The sequence below is a fragment of the Crotalus tigris genome, unplaced genomic scaffold, assembly GCF_016545835.1.
Source record: "Crotalus tigris isolate CLP2741 ecotype Arizona unplaced genomic scaffold, ASM1654583v1 scf7180000017545.3456711, whole genome shotgun sequence".
NCBI lineage: Eukaryota > Metazoa > Chordata > Lepidosauria > Squamata > Viperidae > Crotalus > Crotalus tigris.
In genome coordinates, this window is record NW_024096464.1 from 3377663 (window position 1) to 3397155 (window position 19493).

Sequence of the window (19493 nt, forward strand, 5' to 3'; positions counted from 1 at the left end):
ACCTGTTCTAAAGAGAGGTTAATTTTCAGAGAGTACCCAACACTTTTTTCTTCTTCTTTTTTTTTAAAAATCAAATTGCCTTTTTGTCTCCCCAGCATATTCTCCCCCCCCCCCATTTCTTATTTGCAATTGAGATAGAAACATAACTAGCTTTAGTTAATTGGTGCCCTAGTCTATGAAGGCAGAGATCAAATGGAGACAAGTGGAAGACTACTTGTTACATAGGAGTGGGAAATGTTTAAAATAATAGTGCTAGTGCAGCAAAAAATGATCTCCCTCTTTCCTGTGAAAATTATGGTTCTAAAAAAGGTGAAGATGAGCAAACCTTGTTTTTGTGTAAGCAAACTATTAGGACAGGACCCATTATTCCCGACTTTTTAAAAAATTTATATTTATTAAAACTTTTCTGTAGTCGAATGAAGCAAAGGGCACTTTAGGGAACACCTCATACTTCTAAGCCAGGGGTTCTCAACCTTGGCAACTTTAAGACTTGTGGACTTCAACTCCCAGAATTCCTCAGCCAGCAAAGCTGGCTGAGGAATTCTGAGAGTTGAAGTCCACAAGTCTTAAAGTTGCCAAGGTTTAGAGCCCCTGTAAATAATCTAAGCCAGTGTTTCCCAAACTTGACAATTTTAAGGCATGTGGACTTCAACTCCCAGAATTCCACAGCCAGCGTTGCTGGTTGTGGAATTCTGGGAGTTGAAGTCCTCATGCCTTAAAATTGTCAAGTTTGGGAAACACTGATCTAAGCTATTCTCCCCTCAGTTCAGGAGTCTCTCTCTCTCTCTCTCTCCTCCCTCCTCCTCCCCAAGAGTAAAGCCTCTGCATAAAACCTCTTCACATCTTCAAGGCCTCGGGTTGCAGAATGGGGCCAGGGGTGCAGATCAATGGCCATTTGAAATTCAACCATATGGCTGAAGACCCACAGCTGCATGTGTTAATTACCACACGTGCCCCCTGTAAAGCAGTCTGTTCGACAGGAAAAGAAAAACAGACGAGAAAAAAAAGGCTGTTCCTGAGGATTAAATAAATAGTCCAAATTTTTGGCCTAATTCCTCCCAGACACAATCTGCCTTCCTTCAGCCACCTGCATGCTCAGAAGCCATAATACCCCTCTTTGCATCTCCAGCTGTGTTCAATGAAGCCAGGGAGAAATGTCGCAGCAAAGTGTACTTTTGCTTCTCAGTTCTTTCCTTCCCACCCACCTACCCGCCCTCTCCCACAAACACACTTTTTTCTTTCTTCTCACACCAGAGCCACAGAAGCAGCCTGGACCACTATCCCAAGACATTTACATAATTTAATACATTTGTAAATTTTGGTTCTGTATTTATCTCTGCCCAGACCTAACATGGAGTACTAAAGATCATTGGAGAAACTGACCTTTATGTCCTCTATCCTGGTCAACTGAATAATATAAATAAAATAATTTTATATTTGGGCATATTTTAGTGAACATTTTTTTACAATCTATATCTTCAAGTACTGAATTCTGCCATACTTTTTCATTTTCCATTTATAGGATGTCTTCTCTACCATCATTCCAGAACTTTTTCAAGGCATGCAACTTATGTCCTGTCTCTACTGAACTTTTTCTAAAGAAATGTATAGGATGGATAGGGTTTTTTTTTTATCAATGGCCATTAAGCTAAAGTTTTAAGATCACTTTCCTTTTAATTTCAGTCTGCCTTCAATAACAATTGATTCAGTGGTATTACCTATTACAGGGCTTACTTTAAAATGTTATGTTTTTCTTTTAAACTTCTGTTCTTATTCTTGAATGTTGCCCAGAGTTCTTTTAGCTTGAGTCAATTATAATAAATAGGTAAATAAAGTTTCTGAATTAACCTAGGTATTCTGTCACATTCAGCATAGTGGAAAACAAACATACCTCTCTCTCTCTCTCTCTCTCTCTCTCTCTCTCACTTACTCACTCACTCTGTGTGTGTGTGCGCGCACACACATTTCTTTTTCAGACACATAACTACAAAACTCACATCTAGAGGTTTTTCATTCTATTTCTTTTTAAATTAAATTAAATTAAAACACATTCAAGACTGTGTCAATGATCGTTTACCCTTGATAGCAACCAACCATTTATGCAGTTATTCATTTAATTTGACATGAATTCTAAGACAAAGATAACACATTTTCTGTTCTGCTTTCAGTACCCATTCCAACTCATTTAACACAAAGAAAAAGAACAATCTTACATTGGCACTGATATTCTACAGGGGAAATAATTATTGCATCACATTCCAGTTTTAATAAACCAATCTATCTTGTGAAGTGGGAGAAAGACTCTCCAGATGCAGTCAAATGTTAATTCAGTCATTCTGGAACTTCTGGAATTTGCTAACCATTGTGGAATGCTACATTCCATTGAATTAACAGAGAATGATTGAACATCTAAGGTGTGCATCTGTTTTCTCTCAAGCATTTTAAAAATTCTGAAAATGTTGTGCCAATGTTGATATTTACAAAATTTCTACAAAACAGAATATGAACTACACCTTGTTGTAAATAGCATGAGAAAAAAAATGACTTCTGCATATTGCCCACAGAAAACCATGAAGCTGCTGATTAAGGTTAGTTTATAAATCAACTACTAATAGCACTTCAATCAAAAGGTACAGAAAAAAAATGGGAGCTAGCCATAGGTACAGGTTGGAGAAACATGTTTTCACCATTGTTTATAATTAAGCAACAAATATAACCACAATGAAAAGCATTTTTTACAAAAAATAAGACAAATAATAAATACAACAGTAAAAGATAGGATTAAATTTAGGTTAGGGAGAAAACATACCACAGTGACCTATCAAGTCAGAATGTTATTATTTCCTTCCTGCACCTCCCCTTAAGTGTGGTGTACAAAATAATTGTGCACCAATTAAAAAGTTAGAAAAAGTTATAGTGTCATATGATTCCATTCGACAATTTTACAGTTGCATTCTGCAACACTTACAGCTTCTAGACCATCTTAAATAATAGCAGCTCAAAGGGCATTAGAGTTACCCATTATTCGGATAAAAGTAATAGAGGTAAAAGTATCTTAGCCTAGAAAAAATAACAGTTATAAGTTAACTGGAACTATATGTAAGCCCTTTCCTGTAGCGACGTCTTTAAACCAAGGAAGCATTTAAATCACATTTTTTCAAAGCACTGCAACCTCATCTATCTTCCTAATTTTCAAATTGAAAACTCAACTCAGTTATAACAAAAGTGTTTAGTTTCTGTTTATTGGCTCTTGGGCCAGGGATCATCAACTTCCTCAGAGTGGAAATTCTTATGTGATGGTCAAGCTCTCCTAAAACCACAAGATTTTAAACATGCAAATATTGGGAGGTGTTCTTTTGTGAGATTAATCCTAGACCAAACCATTCATATAAATCAAGTTATTTCAGAATATTGCATTCTCTGATATACTAACATGCAAAGCAACCCACTGTGCTGTAATGGTTAAGGCATTGGACTGACACCAGGAAAACCCAGCTTCTTGTCCACTCTTAACCATGGAAATTTACCAGATGATTTTGGCTCAGTTATTCTTTCTCAGTCCAACCTACCTTGTATGGTTTTTGCATAAAAACTATGAACGTTGACATGAGTTCCAGAATAAAAAAAACAAATATTGCAGCTGTATTACCAAAATGAAATAAAATATGGAAGCTGAGTTGTTTCACAAATATGAAATATAGAAAGAAAATGAAACACTCAAAACTTAAAAAAATTCAAAGCAAGTCAGCAGGCTGGGGATGAAGACTAACATTTAACCCAAGAGCAAATATTGCACTGTTTAACCAGAAAATTGCTGTGTTTCAAAATATTTAATCAGCAAGAATTAGGAACATATGGATAATGTTAATAATTATCTGGAAAATAGTATATGTAACCATTGTGACAGGCTTATTAAAGAGGTGGAGGAGGAAAGGTTTCACCCAATCAGTCCTCAAACTGGTAAAGAAACTAGGTGAGAGCATGTAAGGCAGAAGACTTCCAACTGAAATATATGCATTAATAAGCTGGAAAGCTGCTCTCTTTAAAAGGTAGATTAAGTAACAGTAGAGATAAAGTGGGGGCGGGAACTCTGACAATTTCCTTTCAGGCAAACAAATGAGAAAGTTCAGTGAAAGGGCAGGACCAAAAAACGTTGGAAACAGACATAAAAATACTGTCAAGTTTCAGTCAATTCACCATTCAGCACATGGCAGAAAAGAGCTGAGCTGTTCTGCTTTGCATCAATTACATATGAGAAGGATTAAAGGTCATAAAGTGGTTAATCCAAGACTTCAGATGAATGAGGAAGAGATTCTTATAAACGGCAATTGTTAGTCTCACTTCCAAGGTGAGAGACGCTGAAACCCAGAGTTGAACAAATTATGCTGCTGAAGCAAACTATTTTTTTTTCTCTTCCTCTCCACCCTTCCCATGGCAAAATGGCAGAAGATCCAGTTTAGAATCCATTGTGTTTCTTGCTCTTTCCCTCTGTTTGGCAGAATCATAGTATATTACATGTATAATTCCCTAACTCTTTTTCGTAGTGCAGTGATTATAAACAGGGCATAGGGGAAACCACATTTTCACTCCCTATCATTTGGTTGCCACCTTATACAAAATGGTACCCAAGGATGTACTGATTACCTTTACTACCACATGACTGCTATATAGCAGTAAGGTCGTTTGATAGCTCTTACCTGAATGGTGATCTTCCTGACATCACTTCCCATCAATCACTGGTGTAAACTAAGGGAGGATTAGTACAAAAAGCCACATTCTACTTGTCTGGACTGCAGTGGCTAAAACCATTAAAACCTCATGTCTGAAAGCATTAAAACAACAGTTCTCATGTAAAAATTGGACAGCGTTCAGGGTAGCTGGGAATTTTGAAAATTGTAGTTCAAATATATATGGGGACCATCAGGCTGAAAATGGCTTTGAAAAACAAAATTTACCTTGCTGGATGAGACCACTGTTTCAATTCATCAGAAACTTTATTTCGAACACTGATCAGCCAGACAGCTTTTAAAACGTTCCTGTTTCTAGATGACAGTACCATTTAGGATTATGGATGATAACTATCATATAATAGCCAACATATATTTATGTCGAATGTCAGCTGATAGCCATCAGAAGCCATTTTCAGTAATTACAACTGAGTAGCTATGTTTTACTTACTTATTATATAAGAAATTTGTATATCCTGACTATTTCCAGAAACTCTGGATAACTGCAATTCTATAATAAATATAGGCCTTAGTAATATTCAATGTATGTAGAAAAAATTCAAAAGTCCAAACTATTTTTCCTAAGCACATTTTATAATTCTGGAAGATAAGCATCAATTATAAATCTCATAACTACATTAATGAAACATGTCCTCCTTAGCAAAAGCTGATAATTTGTATGATTTCTGAGTAAGCTCCAAAAGAGGCAGGCTTATAAAAAATGCGAAAATGCATGTGACTTGTTTATTTAGCCTTTACAACTGAATTAAAGGGGAAATGTTCTAATATTCCATAGTAGAAATATGGAAAATATAATACAAAACTACACGGAGAAATGATTTTCTATATTGTCTTCTTCTAGGAAGCCCAGCTGAAGTCATTTGAAAGATTTGACTAACCAATTTTTGATAATTTTAAACTATTGATCTTCAAGTGAAATAGAGAATGTATGGTCTATATAAAAATCAAGGATTTTGTTGGTCTGTAAAGAATTACCGTATTTTTGGGAAATGAAAGATCAATGGCATGTTAGAGCAGCATTTGGGCTGACCTGATTATTCTGCTGAGCTGAAAAAAAACCTTACCTCCAAGGCAAAGATGTCACTGTCTCAGAAATAAATATTAAGTCATAAAACCTAAACTTGGAACAACTCCTGTACCCTGTATAAGACTTATGTTGAGCATGTAAGTCCTTCATGCATTGTGAAAGAGTACTAGATGTCCTCAAGGTTAGCATGATTTTTGCCAAGACTCTTATTTTTAAGTAATTCTTTAAGATGTAGTATTAATATCCAGGAAAGCAGCATAGAAGTTGAAATGTATTACAATGGTGTCCCTTTGATTACACCTGCATGTTCTTCTTAAAAGTTCCAATATGGGACAGATGATAAATGGGAAAGCCTTCAAAAACCTCACCTCATTGTAGCATAGAACTTTACTCACCTTTTCTTCCAGAATTACCCTGTCCTAATGGCCGGTCAGTTACTGAGCCTTAAACAAAAAGCAAGTATGTTACTATATGAGCACAACATTCACTGGTATCATCCAAAGTAAAGTCCAATCTATAGACAAGCTTCAAAGCACTATGCCCATAGTAGTAGTTAGACAACTGGAACCAAGCAATAATCTAATCTCTACACTTACTGCTTTGCCTGCCAGTTCTGTATTAGGTCTGCCCTTTAACTGGATTAAAATTGAAATAAACTTATGAATTACAAGGACAAAAAAAAGGCAGTCGGGAAAATTGGTGATGTGACCAAGCTGATGAAGGGACGATAAACAGCATGGCCAATGAACTCTGGTAATTTGGTTATTGATCAGAACTATAATTAATATTAAAAAGAACACTGTAGAGCCAATGGATATTTTTACCATAGATGTGCAACAGAATTAGGCAATGTAGCATAAATGGTTAATGTAAGAGTTGTGCTATCCAACTAAACCCAAATCAAGTTCTTCTGAAACTAATCACTGTGAAATTATCAGAAATTTTTTTTCCAGACGTGGTAAGAATTTAAATTATTTCATTCTTAAAGATTTCTGTCCAACAATAACAAGTAACAATATACCATTTATTTATAAAAAAAGAAGTACGCTACTCAAACAGAATCAAGAAACTATTTTTGTTATCAATATATGTTTAGCAGTAGAGATAGTCCTTGACTTACAACCAGTCACTTAACCACCATTTGAAGTTACAACAGACTCAAAAATCTTTACTGCACTTACAATCCATCCTCGAAGTTATACCTGCCGCCCCACCCCACCCCCATGGTCACATGATAGCATTATGGGTGCTTGGCAACCAGCTCACATTTACGACTGGCTGCAGTGTCCCATGATCACATATTTCCATTTTGCAACTTTTTTGCCATTTTCCAGCAAAGAAATGGCAAAAAAGGTCCACTGGACAAGCTGGATTCTAAATTACAACCACATTATTTATTTAATGACCATGGTGACTAGTTTAGCAACTCTTGTAAAAATGATTGTAAAATCAAGTCCAGTCACATGGTGACTTGACTTACAACTGTAACCACTTTCAACCAAAAGTCTCTGGGCTCATTTGTGATCATAGATCAAGGACCACCTGTAACTCCAATTGTTATCTCTTGACCAGCAATGTTTCAGCCACAAGATGGACAACCATGTGCACAGTACAGTTTGAACTGTTGAGCTGTATTAACTGAATTTTAAAGATTATAAATGCAAAGAGCTTATTCCTTTCAAAATATGCAAACCTTTTTTTCTCTGCCTTCAATACCTGAGCATACAGGAGTTTTGTTCTGCACAGAAGAACCACTGATAGGCTTGCCATCTGGAGTGACACACCAGCAATATCCAGTGTAGGTGTGGCACTGGACCTGTTGGAGAAAACAGATGGTTAGTTTTGCAATATGCCTCTGGCTCAGTATTAATCCAATAACTTTCCTCTATTTAAAAATATATTTTCAGGAATAAGTAAACATATTTCATGCATATTAGCGTAATGGTTTGTTATGCTGCACAGCGTGCAATATTTATAGTTCAAACATTAATATTATTTCAAGAGAAGGTACTGCTCTTAATCATTTTACAGGAAACTATAAACCCCAATTTGTGCTGTGTGCTGTCTTTTTTATATTACTATTCAACGTTACCTTCCAATTTTATCCACTAATACTTAGTGGATGCTGCTTGATTATATTTTGTTGCTCAATGTGCTGCTTGAACCCACTTGCAGAATTAATAAACGGCGATGTCCAGAAAATCTCTTTTTAGCTATGTTTCTGCAACTGAAAGTAAGTTCTTAGAGTGAATAGACATAGAGTTCAATCTGGGTGGGTCACCAGGACCAGAGGTTTAGTCTTCCATGCTTTTGGACTTATGCTGGAGCCCATCCTCAGGGAACTTTTCTCTAGCAGAGTGTGTGCTTTGGGCTTTTCTGTGTGTGATATTTATATGGTGCCTGTTGTGTGTGGCTTTTTAGTTGTTGATTAGGGTCCACCCCAAGGATAACAAATTGAGCAATGTGATATAAACAGTACAATACAGTGAGACAGGTACAGATCTGTACATTGGAGAAACAAACCACCACTCATGGCACAACATAGGAGAACAAACCAATCTGGATAAGATTCAGCAGCCCATCTACTTTTGAAAGACAAAGGTCCCTTTTTTGAAGATATCAAAGTCCACATTCTGGATAAAGAGGATTTCTGGTTTGAAAGAGGGGTCAAAGAGGCCATCTACATTAAGATTAGCATTAAGATGCTCTCTCTCATCAGAGGGGGAGGGATACGACATCGCCTATCTCCTGTTTACAATCCTTTCAGCAGTTCCAAGAAGGTTCCACACCTATTTGCATTATTCAGGTGACCCTGAGGGCACAGGTAAACCTCCAGGGGGCCTCTATATTTTGTACATGCACACATATTTTATGAAGATATCTGATAGACCATACAAATAATTAAGATGGATGGGTGGTAATTGGCCCAGAAAATTTGAGGCTCTAATGACTCAGGAAGTATTTGTGAATTTTGAAAAGGAAAGGACACTGCTTCACCCACAATTGTTTATGGATTTTCCACTATTCATTACATTTTATTAGTTAACTATGTAAGAGAAAGTATGAAACTTTGGAGATCGTAATAAAGGTCTTACTTGGGTAAATGATCCATCCTCATGACATTCTGGAATGAAGACTGCTTCTTGTGGCTTCTTCACTTGATCCAGTGCTTGGGCTCTTTCTAATCTGCATTTGCTCTGACCAGCATCTATGAAGAAAATCCATTCAGAATTTAAATAAAGATAAGCAATATATCAAAAGCATATGACATTTCAATGAAAATAAGTGCAGAAGAAAAACAATCAAGCTTTGCTGAACATTTATTTATATACAGAGCCTTCATGATATGTTTAATTATTAACCACCAGTATGTCAAATAATGAGGGATTATAACAGTAGACCTAGGTATATCAGCGGAGCAGCTAGAATTAACATTAACAAGGTATAAGTCAAGGTACATTCCTACCATAATCATTTTATTCTGGATGAGATTTTTATTTTAAAAAACTCTGTGAAAGCAAGGAATAAGTAATGTCTAAAGCAGCTTCAAACATATAAATGCTAATGAGCTTACCTTTTAAATTATTCTGGAATTTTTTTACCAATATCAATAAAAATAGAGGACTACTTCAAATTATCCTGCCCTTCTAGTTGAGCAGTTATTCCCCCTTACATTAGGAAAGATCCAAATTAGTTGGAAATGCCCCTCTGTCAAAATGTTTCCAATATTTATGATAACACACTACTAAAAACAGGTAAAAATCCTAGTGGGGGAGAAATCAGCTGCCCCTGGCAATGGCATATTAAGACACTCTTTCCAACCAGATTGCTACCCTGAGTTAAGTGACAATTTAAGAAGGGAGCAGAAGTCTCAAAATATGTCTCATTTATATAAGTAGATTTCTATATATAACCACCTGCATATTAGAAGCACCTTATTTCCCCCCCTCCATTCAGTACATTGTTCAGAGCACCGGGTACAATGTCCTATGTGCAAGACGTAAAATATTAGAAATATCTTCACCCAAAAAAAGGAATTTAAGAGTAAATTCGCATGTGGAATCCAGTTAGCCAGGGATAGTGGATTTGAAGTTCAAAGATGATCATATGAAAAGAGAATATAATTGTCCAAAACTAGTAGAATCTACAGGCAATTTCACACAAATATATTTAATATCTAATTCATTTGCCCTTCCTGAGACATGAATGCATATATGGCTTACAATATTCTAAGCTGGTGGTTCTCAGCCTGTGATCTGCAGACTCCCGGGGGGCTGTGATGTCGTCACGGGGTGTGTGTGTGTGTGTGTGCAAAGACTTGAAGAAATGTTATGATTTAAATTTTGAGTTAAGTCTTAGGGCTCTGTGGCCACAAAAGGCATTTAAAGGAGGTCCATGATGAAGAAAAAGCTGACAACCACTGTTCTAAGCTATTCAGATGTCCTTCACCTCTCAAACTTAACTTTTCCAGAAAATAACACATAACAAATTCTACCAATTAGAAGACTGTGGAATCCTTTTCACAAATAAGATTAAAAATGGCATCTCAATTCCCAATGTTTGTTATGATGCTCTGATCATGATGCTCTGATCTTACATTGTTAATTTGATCTGAAAATGACAGTTGTTTCTGTGGCCCATTAGCTTGCAGCCCTAAAAAAAAAAAAAAAAGCCTCATATTCTGCCAATCATTATTTTAATCTTTTACTCTCTATTAGCATACCCAGCCTCCTCTCCAGGCCCTTTTATTTGCCAAAGATGTCTGAATAATTATTTTTAGGCAAACATATATTTCCAATTTGTGTACCTAGCTTAAACAGCGTCAAACTGAGCTATGAAAAAAACGCGTCCAATATTTCCACCTCAGATGGAGAGAAGCGCCTTTTTAAATTCCTTACCTTTACATCTGCCTCGATGTGCCACATTCAGACTGGAATCCTTGCACTTCGCTCTCTGATAATCACACATTGATTCATAGGTCCTGCCATCGGAAGCGCAGAGAGGCTTGACAGCAGATCTGGAGCACTGAAGGTTACACTGAGGATCTTGGTCGTGGTCACTTATTAAAAACTAAAGACAGCAGAACAGGTGGGAAAAAAATGTTAAATTTTAAAAATAATCTACAGATTATGATAGAACTGCAATATTTTGGATTTGATTTCAAAAGGATTCTTGAGGATGTAGGAGGAAATAATGACCTGTTTAAAATGCTTTACTGAAGGGGTCTTCAAACTTGGCCCTTTTATGACTTGAAGTCCACAAGTCATAAAAGAGCCAAGTTTGAAGACCCCTGCTTTACTGCTTTGTACATTTCTGCATGGTTCTTCAGTTCTGAATATAACTGAAAAAATAAAATTGCCAATAAAAGATGTGGCTCTTAGTATTTCAAATCTTGAATTGTATCATTAACAAATGCCTTCTGGTATCAAATTCTGAACATTTTAATTTATTGTGAATTTCTCCTTCCTGCTGCTTTTAGAAGATTTGTAAAGGTAGTCTTCAGGTTACAACTGCCAAGTGAGACTGCCTGGATTGCTGTTGCTAAGCAGTGTTGTTACCTCTCTAAATTTTTCTTCTCTCTTCTTTTATTAAATAAAAATGTTGCAGTTCTGCAACAACCTGCTGATATATTTCAGTATTGGACAATCATAACAAAACAGGAGTGATACAACCAAACAATGGAGGAAACTGTCAAATGGCAAAACTGAACAGATGAGATTCATATTTTAATGTTAAAATTTCAAACATGATAACTTTAATCCTTTCTGTATGTTATGAGGCAAGGGGAAGTATACTTAAAAAAAAAAATCCGTCTTATGTTGACCTGTAGTCAGTCTAAGTTCAAGAATAGCCATTATAGGAATCCAAAAACTGCAAATTTCATGGATGCTCCAATTTAGTATTGTTATTGTTGTTGTTAATTGCGAAGTCGTGTCTGACCCATCATGACCCCATGGACAATGTTCCTCCAGGTCTTCCTGTCCTCTACCATCTTCTGGAGTCCATTTAAGCTCACGCCTACTTGCTTCCGTGATTCCATCCAGCCATCTCATTCTCTGTCGTCCCCTTTTTCTATTGCCCTCAATGTTTCCCAGCATTAGGCCCTTCTCCGGTGAGTATATGGGGTATAAATTGGGATATAAGAAGCCTGCTTATCATTTCAAATTAGTTTTTTATACCATAAAAGCCTAAGCAAAGAGATGTTTTGACACCAGAAAAATAACATGCTTGCCAGTGCCTTCACATAGGGTTACTGTAACCGAATATGTCTTGTTAGATAAAAACCCTAATACCAGATTTTAGGATTGGTCACTTTCTATTCAAAGTGCCCCCCCCCCCGTCCTTGGGTGGCAATTAGAGGAGAGGAACCCTTTGGGAAATCTTCCAAGATAACAGTTGCCCTTAAACCCCTTCCTTTTCAACATGCATTTACACAGGTGCATGATTATGGCCACTTTCCAGACTAATCCCAGCCTCCTTTGACCTGGGAAGAGAGCAAATGCAAGATAAGAGAGGTCAGCCTAAAGTTAAATATGCACCCCCAAGTCCATCTGCTCCATCTTTCCACACCTCGGCACTATTGCTGACAACAACAACAAACACTGATTAAAGAACTTCAAATGTCTCTGAGAAAAGGGCAGATTACTTGCAGCTGTTCAACAGCTGGAACCACTTTTAGAATTTGACTCAGGAAGGATCCGTCCCCATAAAGCCATAAAGAAGAGATGTTTAGCAGTTCGTACCCATGTACATCATAACATACAACTAGGGAGCATATGTGAGCTTTTGTGAAATTACAATCAGGTGCCCCAAAGTCTCTGTACTACAGCAGAAGCAAGAATGGATCAATCCCTACCATTCAAGAAGAAAAGAGGACATGATGGATTAAAACAAAACAAAGGAACCATGTTCAGGGAAAGAAAATAGAAGAAAAGCAGAATGTGTTAGTACTCCTCTTCAGTATTTAAAAACAAAAAAAAATAGCTTTTAACAGCTGACAGATACTAAAAGTTTGCAACTAGCCTTTCCTGCTGCTTGAGTCACTGAAGCACTTGCACATCAAAACTATCTTGTTTTATTGCCAATCTCCTTTGCAACTGTATCTTACTGCTTCACTATCATAAATCTGTAGGAATGGATGAGTTGTTTGGCTATTCCTTAATAATAGGAAATATGTTCCTCTAGGTCAGTGTTTCTCAACCTTGTGAGATGTGTACATTTCAACTCCCAGAATTCTCCAGCCACAGAACTGGCCTAATATACAGTAGCTGCCAATACTAAATCTTTTCCTAATTTGGAGCTCTTCTGTTTTATTTTAGTGAAAGGATTAATAGACAGGAAACATTGGGTGAATACAGATAGATCAGTCAAGGGTTTGCTGTACTGTTTAGAAACAAAAATATAACTATTCAATTTAAAAAGTCCTCTAAAGCTTGCATTTCTTTACATTGAGTAAACATATCACTTATTGAGAAAAAAATATTGCAAAGTGCTGTATATACTTAAATTAAATTAGCCTTATATATAATAAATACATGCTAGATACCTCTCTTCCATATGGCTTCCAATGCAAATCTCTTGGCAACATGATGTACAAATATTAAAACAGGCCAGGTATTCTCTGGATGAACATGAAATTATCCTAGACCTAGAGAAAGAACTTTCTATTTGCTTTCCACACATTCAGTAGCTCTCTCAACTATATTGGGGTGTAATATTAAAACTTAGATCAGCCTTTCCAAGCTGGTGGCATACAATGGCACTGGGTCCAACTTTCACTATTCCTAGTTTTTGTCCACACTCACCGAGAATGCTGGATGTTAGAATCCTAGCAAATATGGATGCCAGGCTGGGCAAGGCTAGCTCACATGTCGGGTAGAAAGTACAATCCTCTATCCGCAAATGCTATGTTGTCTATTGCTCCCCCCCCCAATGGTCATAAATTAAATTACAGTCAAAATATTTTTTCTGAAAAAACATCTTGGTCAAAATCTTGATAGATTTCTCCTGAGATTTTCAGTGGTTTAGGAATGGAAGCAAGTCATCCTATGATTGCATGCTGTGTTTGAAGATCCCTGTGATCTATTATTAAATGGAATTTGGATGCAAATGTATGTGAAAACCACTTGTATTTTTATACTGATTTTGAAAGAGATATTGCAATATCAAATATTTATATTTGAGAAGTTTCCTTTCTATCTTCATTTTTAGGCCTACTTCTAGGCAATTATTTTAATGAGTTCTTCATGTTTTTGCTGTTGCAGAGTTTACCAGCAACTGTATCATCCTAGTCTTACAGTAATTGTTGCTAAATCAGAGACCAGATTTAGTGTAGCAATACAAGCATCCACAAGATAAACAATAGTGCAGCATCAACTCCTGCATTATTTTGGAATATCTCTTTGGTAAAGTAAAGCATTTACCCCCGTTCTAATGCTTCTGTTGCTGCTTAATAGTCACATCTTCACATTTTAATAAGTAATTTCCATTTGTGCCAATAGCATTTAGTATATTTTTAAGCACTACATAATTATAATCTCTAGAACTGCAATTGCTTAATATTAATTGCTTAATATTAAACACATTTTTATGAGCTGCATATGAATATACAGATTTACAACAATGATTCATTCTGGATCTAAACACTGTTTGGTGTAATATGCACCATGATTGGAAAAAATATTTTGACCAATAGATAATTTTCCATACATTATACAAAATTAACTCTGTATAATAAAATTGTATTATGCAAACACAAATATGCAAACAATACGGTTTCCCTATTTAATACTATAGCATCATCTAAATACAATTTCTCAAGCTTTTTTGGTGTTAAAAGAAAAAAAATTGAGATACTCTCTAGTCCAGGGGTCCCCAAACCCTGGGCTGTGGACCAGTACCGGGCCCAGCATGCCAGCAACTGGTCCGCATAAACAAGGAAAGCCCCATCCACAGGATGCAGGCAGCACACAAAACCACACCCCCTCCGGTCCACGGAAAAACCTCTCTCCACGTAACGGGTCCCTGGTGCCCAAAAGGTTGGGGACCTCTGCTCTAGGCAGAAGTATAGAAGAAGAAAAAGAAGTCACACATCCATCATACTATGCCAACTAAACAGAATAGCATATAAAACAAGAGACAATAATATCCAAAATTATAAGAGCAAGACTGGCTCCACAGAGAAGAACTCCCACCCACCGCAATCTTTTCTCTAACTACTTGACCACATCCTTACAAGGAAGTGTTATACAACAGGGCTATGTGCAAAGCTTCAAAGGAGCATTTCACAAAGCATTCTGGCCAAGTATAAAAGCAGGAGCAACCTATTTCTCTAGAACACCTACAGATATATCCAAAGAAGCAAAGCAGCTGTGCATATACATACACAAAAGCTAATAGCCAGAGAAAGTCTTCATAACAGCTGTGGTGAGTCTTCCAGAGGTCAGGGCTTTAACCCTTTGAAGGGTACTTTATTCACCTTAGGATCCTTGATAAAGCACACTTTTGGAATGCTTTCTATATTACTATTATAGGACATTATTGTCTGAATGAGAATTATTTTTGTAAACCTTCATTTTTAAAGTCTCACTCACCCTGTTCTAGAAGCACCAGCAAAAACCACCATTTACAGAGTCCTCCAACCCCCTCAGAGCCCTCTCAGAACCCAGATCAACCAGTGAATTTTCTTGCTGGTAAGGAACTGGTTTGAATTTGACCATGTGCATGAAAAATGTAAAATCTCCTGCAGATTTCAGCTGGCCTGGTTCTGATCTCTTGTCACCAGGGGAAAAAATGAAGAAGCGAATCTGAAAAGTAGACCAGAAGACTTGGCCCAGTCCCAGAGAGACAGTATTTTCTATGAGTAATCTGGGCCATTTCAGAGTAAATCTGAAAATGTCAAGCAAACAATCACTGACAATTACAGAAAAGTTTCTGAAACAAAATGCCTCAAAGAAAAACAGATATTCTGCTGTTCAGCAAGACTTACCCTCCATTGGCAGGAAGAAAGCTCGGTTTCAAAATCTGTTGAAGAAAGCTGTAGATGTTTTGTTTCATATCAGATTGGTACATTATTAGCAGTAAGATTTCAAAATGTTTTTTTTTTTTTTTGTCAAGACCACATAGCAAGACAGAAAAGCAAAAAAGGAGGTCAGGAGCAGGCCAGCTAAAATTCGGCACATTTTAGTCAACATGCTATATACTATTCTATTTCACACTATTTTACAAACTGAGATCTCTAATCTAAAGGCTGCCTTCTAAACCAACATACTTCTGTCCAAATCAATCAATCAATCAATCAACCTTTATTATGATCAGAGACCAGCAAATAAAAGCATTAAAATAATAATAGTACAAAATAAAAGAGTAATATATTGTAATTAGTGATGGATTAACAGTGGGCAGTTAGTTTGCATAATTTTATATATACCATGGAAGATTTTGGCCACATTCAGAGAAACTACTTGATACCAATCTGATAACAGCAGTTACACGTAAAAAAGATCAGAATTTCCCAGATATTTTATTAAGTAAAGTGTTATAGAGTCCGTGAGCCTTATAGAACAGGGGTCCCCAACCCCCGGTCCATGGACCAGTACTGGGCCGCGGCATGCCAGCAACCGGGCCGCACAAACAAGCAAAGCCCCATCCGCGGGATGCAGGCAGCACACAAATCCATGCACCCTCAGGTCCATGGAAAATCCTCTCTCCATGGAATTGGTCCCTGATGCCCAAAAGGTTGGGGACCTCTGTTATAGAAGATGCAGTATAGTAGGATGTGCACCATAGTTTCAATGGTCCCTTGTCCACAGGGGCAAAGTCTCAGTTCATATAGTACTTTTTTGTATCAGTCCTCCAAAGCTGCTGTGGGAAGCCCTTCAAATTTTTAGGATGTACTTCTGTCCATATCCCATGAAGATACATGTTAATGTACATGTAGTACATTAACACACACAGGATATTTGAGGTTTAGTAAGAGTTAGATTTCAATTTGTTTCTAAAGAAATTTAACCAATCCTTTAGAGACCATGAAACTAGATCTAGTTTCTAATTTCTTTTAATTACTATTCTGCATATTTTCTGCATGTACCACAAAAGTGCTTACATTGTGTAAAGAGTACATATGTATATATAGCTTTAATAATACTTTTCAGCTTATGAAGGAAAATGAATAAAATAAACTTACTTACACATGGGTAAATATATTTGCAGCAATTCTTCTCTACGTGCTCTGCCACTGAAGAACAGAGGCAGAGGCTACTCATGGTCAATGTAATGTCTCAATCATTCATTTAAAACTTTTACATAACTACCCATCTTATTCCCCCAAATAGCTATTTATATCATTTAGATAACCTCCCTTATACCTCAGGGAAAAGAGGCTCCCAGTCAAGAATTTAAACAATATCAATAATAAAACATAAAAACCATATTTAAACTTTTAAAACCATAAACAAGAACATCATTATCACATCTCTTCGCATAATCAATACGAGATTAAAGAATTGCTTCTTTTCCAGTATCCACATCTTCTCCCTTTCTTTTATACTGCAAAACTGTCTCTTTTTTTAAAAAAAAATGTTTGCCATGTTTGCACATTTCCAATTCTTAATCTGCAGCTGGTGGCGCTCCTGTTCCCTCATGACTTGAGGGGAACTATTAATGTTGACCCACAGGAACCACAGCTGTGATGTAGTACAGCCTCTGAAATACTCTTCCTGAGGATGTTTGTTTGGTTCTACTATCTTTTCATCACCGGGTGAAGACATTTTTATTAGTTCTAACTTTTACTGTGATTAATGATTTCAGTCTAGTGGGAGGGAGGGAGTTTTCCCACTTTTTGCTGTGACTATGAACGTTTCTGTTCATTCACCAACTTTCACACTTTCAGGAAGTCTCACTGTTGTCATTCTTGCAACATTCAGTACTCCCCATGAGTCAATCACTGCTCCTTATACCTGATCAATGAGTAAGCACAAAAACTCGTTTCCAGCTAGCTTCTCATCTATACCTCCTTTTAATGAGGCATTTCTGGCAGCAAGGGGGGAAAGGACCTTGTCATTATACAAGGAATAGGAACAAAGGTGCCACTAAAGAGCATCTTTTGCATTGGGGACACAAGATTCTACTCATCGGTTGGAAAATGGCTGTCTCTCAATTCCAATGTTAAAGTTAAATGTTAAATGTTAAAGCTTCACAACTGGATTTGCTTTAATGCTGGGGCAAGACTGGAAGTTAACTGGGTCAGTTTCAGAAGCCCCAAAACATCACAGAGTCAGTTCAGAATCAATGCCAGCTTAGCAAAAAATATGCCTTGTGGATAGGACCCAATGGGAATAGCACTGTCAATTTTTGAAGTGTCTCTACAGAGATTCTTCTTTTTCTTCTAATACTTATAATCTCCATAAGACTTTGAGGCTTGTAGCAGTGAATTGTTTCAGAATATTCAATAATATTTTGTCTTGTTAACAGTTATTTTTTGAGTTGAAGCCTATTTTTGGGGGATCAAAGTCCTAAAGTTCAGAAGTCTGGCCCCAGTTTGGAAGACAAAGGGATTTACTTGAATTCAGGGACCAGGAGATGGAGACCTAAATGTAACAATGCATAAGATCCATGTCAAGTTAGAGTAGGATTTAGGGAGGCCATATGTCTTCTGCCACTTGAGGAAATATTTTTGAAAGGCTGCATAGTTTGCTCACTGAGCTATACCCACACTAATCACTGCCTATTTAAACTCACAGAAAGGTAACAGTGCAGCACATGTTTTACATTTTGCATGGGAGACCACCAACAGAATATTTATTGTTTTGTACAGGAGACAAAAATTGGATCTGACTGCTTGTGGTCACTGCAGCTGAATACTTTCTGGAGAAAAGAATAATAAAAACTATGTCTTATAACAATCCTAAGCTCAAAGAACAGGGATGTGATGCAATATCAAGTAATCCAGTTTCTCATTTGGAAACTTATAATTTAAAAACAGAGGCAAATAGTTACAAGGATGTGGGAGGGGGGATAACTACAAGAAGACAGGCACAATTCAAAAATGTTTATTCTCTCATCAGACAGCACACAGATTTCTCAACCATCCCCAACTTAATGTACACATTCTCAATACTTTCCTCTCACAAGAGAATTCTATACTAATACAGTCTACCAGACATACTGTATTTTGATGTCCTAAACAAAGTAAATTGCTTCCTAACTTCATAATTCTATGAGCCCTGTCCCTTCCTCTCAACATTTTTGTGGCATCAATCATTTAACCTGGGTTTCAAAGGTCAGTCTACCTGTAACCACTCATCTTTCTTTCCAAAAAGTAGCTAGCTGCAGGACAATATTAAATATATTCTAGAAAGACCTTCTCTAGTCATAAATATCGCATAATATCAGCAACTGCCCCAAAGCAACAGTCACAATTATCTGCAATTCGCACTCATTTCATCACAGTGATTATTAATTTAAATCTGAACTTTTACAAAATGCTATCATTTCTGAGTGAAGGAGAAATAGAAAATTGTCACCAGGTAGTTTCCAAAGAGGGTTTGTTAACATTAGTTTCAAATATCATCAGCTTTTCAGATTAATACAGAGCAAAACATTTCTGCTAAACACCAATTTGCTTCTGCCTAGCTGAAATATGCCTTCACAGATTCATTTGGGACAACACAATAATTGCCCATAGCAAGTGAAGCCTCACAGGAAAATACCTTTGCTTG

The 19493-nt window shown here is 36.8% G+C and overlaps 1 protein-coding gene across 3 annotated transcripts in view; it reads right to left on the reverse strand.

Annotated features, from left to right (window-relative positions):
• Window positions 1-19493, reverse strand: part of SMOC1 (SPARC related modular calcium binding 1) — a 77142-nt gene that overhangs the window by 30781 nt on the left and 26868 nt on the right. For all 3 annotated transcript variants that reach the window (XM_039334499.1, XM_039334491.1, XM_039334482.1), the window contains exons 2-5: window positions 10674-10845; window positions 8871-8983; window positions 7492-7591; window positions 6171-6218 (exon numbers count right to left, since the gene is read on the reverse strand). In XM_039334499.1, the coding sequence (XP_039190433.1) occupies window positions 6171-6218; window positions 7492-7591; window positions 8871-8983; window positions 10674-10845 (433 nt within the window). The remainder of the gene's footprint in view (window positions 1-6170; window positions 6219-7491; window positions 7592-8870; window positions 8984-10673; window positions 10846-19493) is intronic.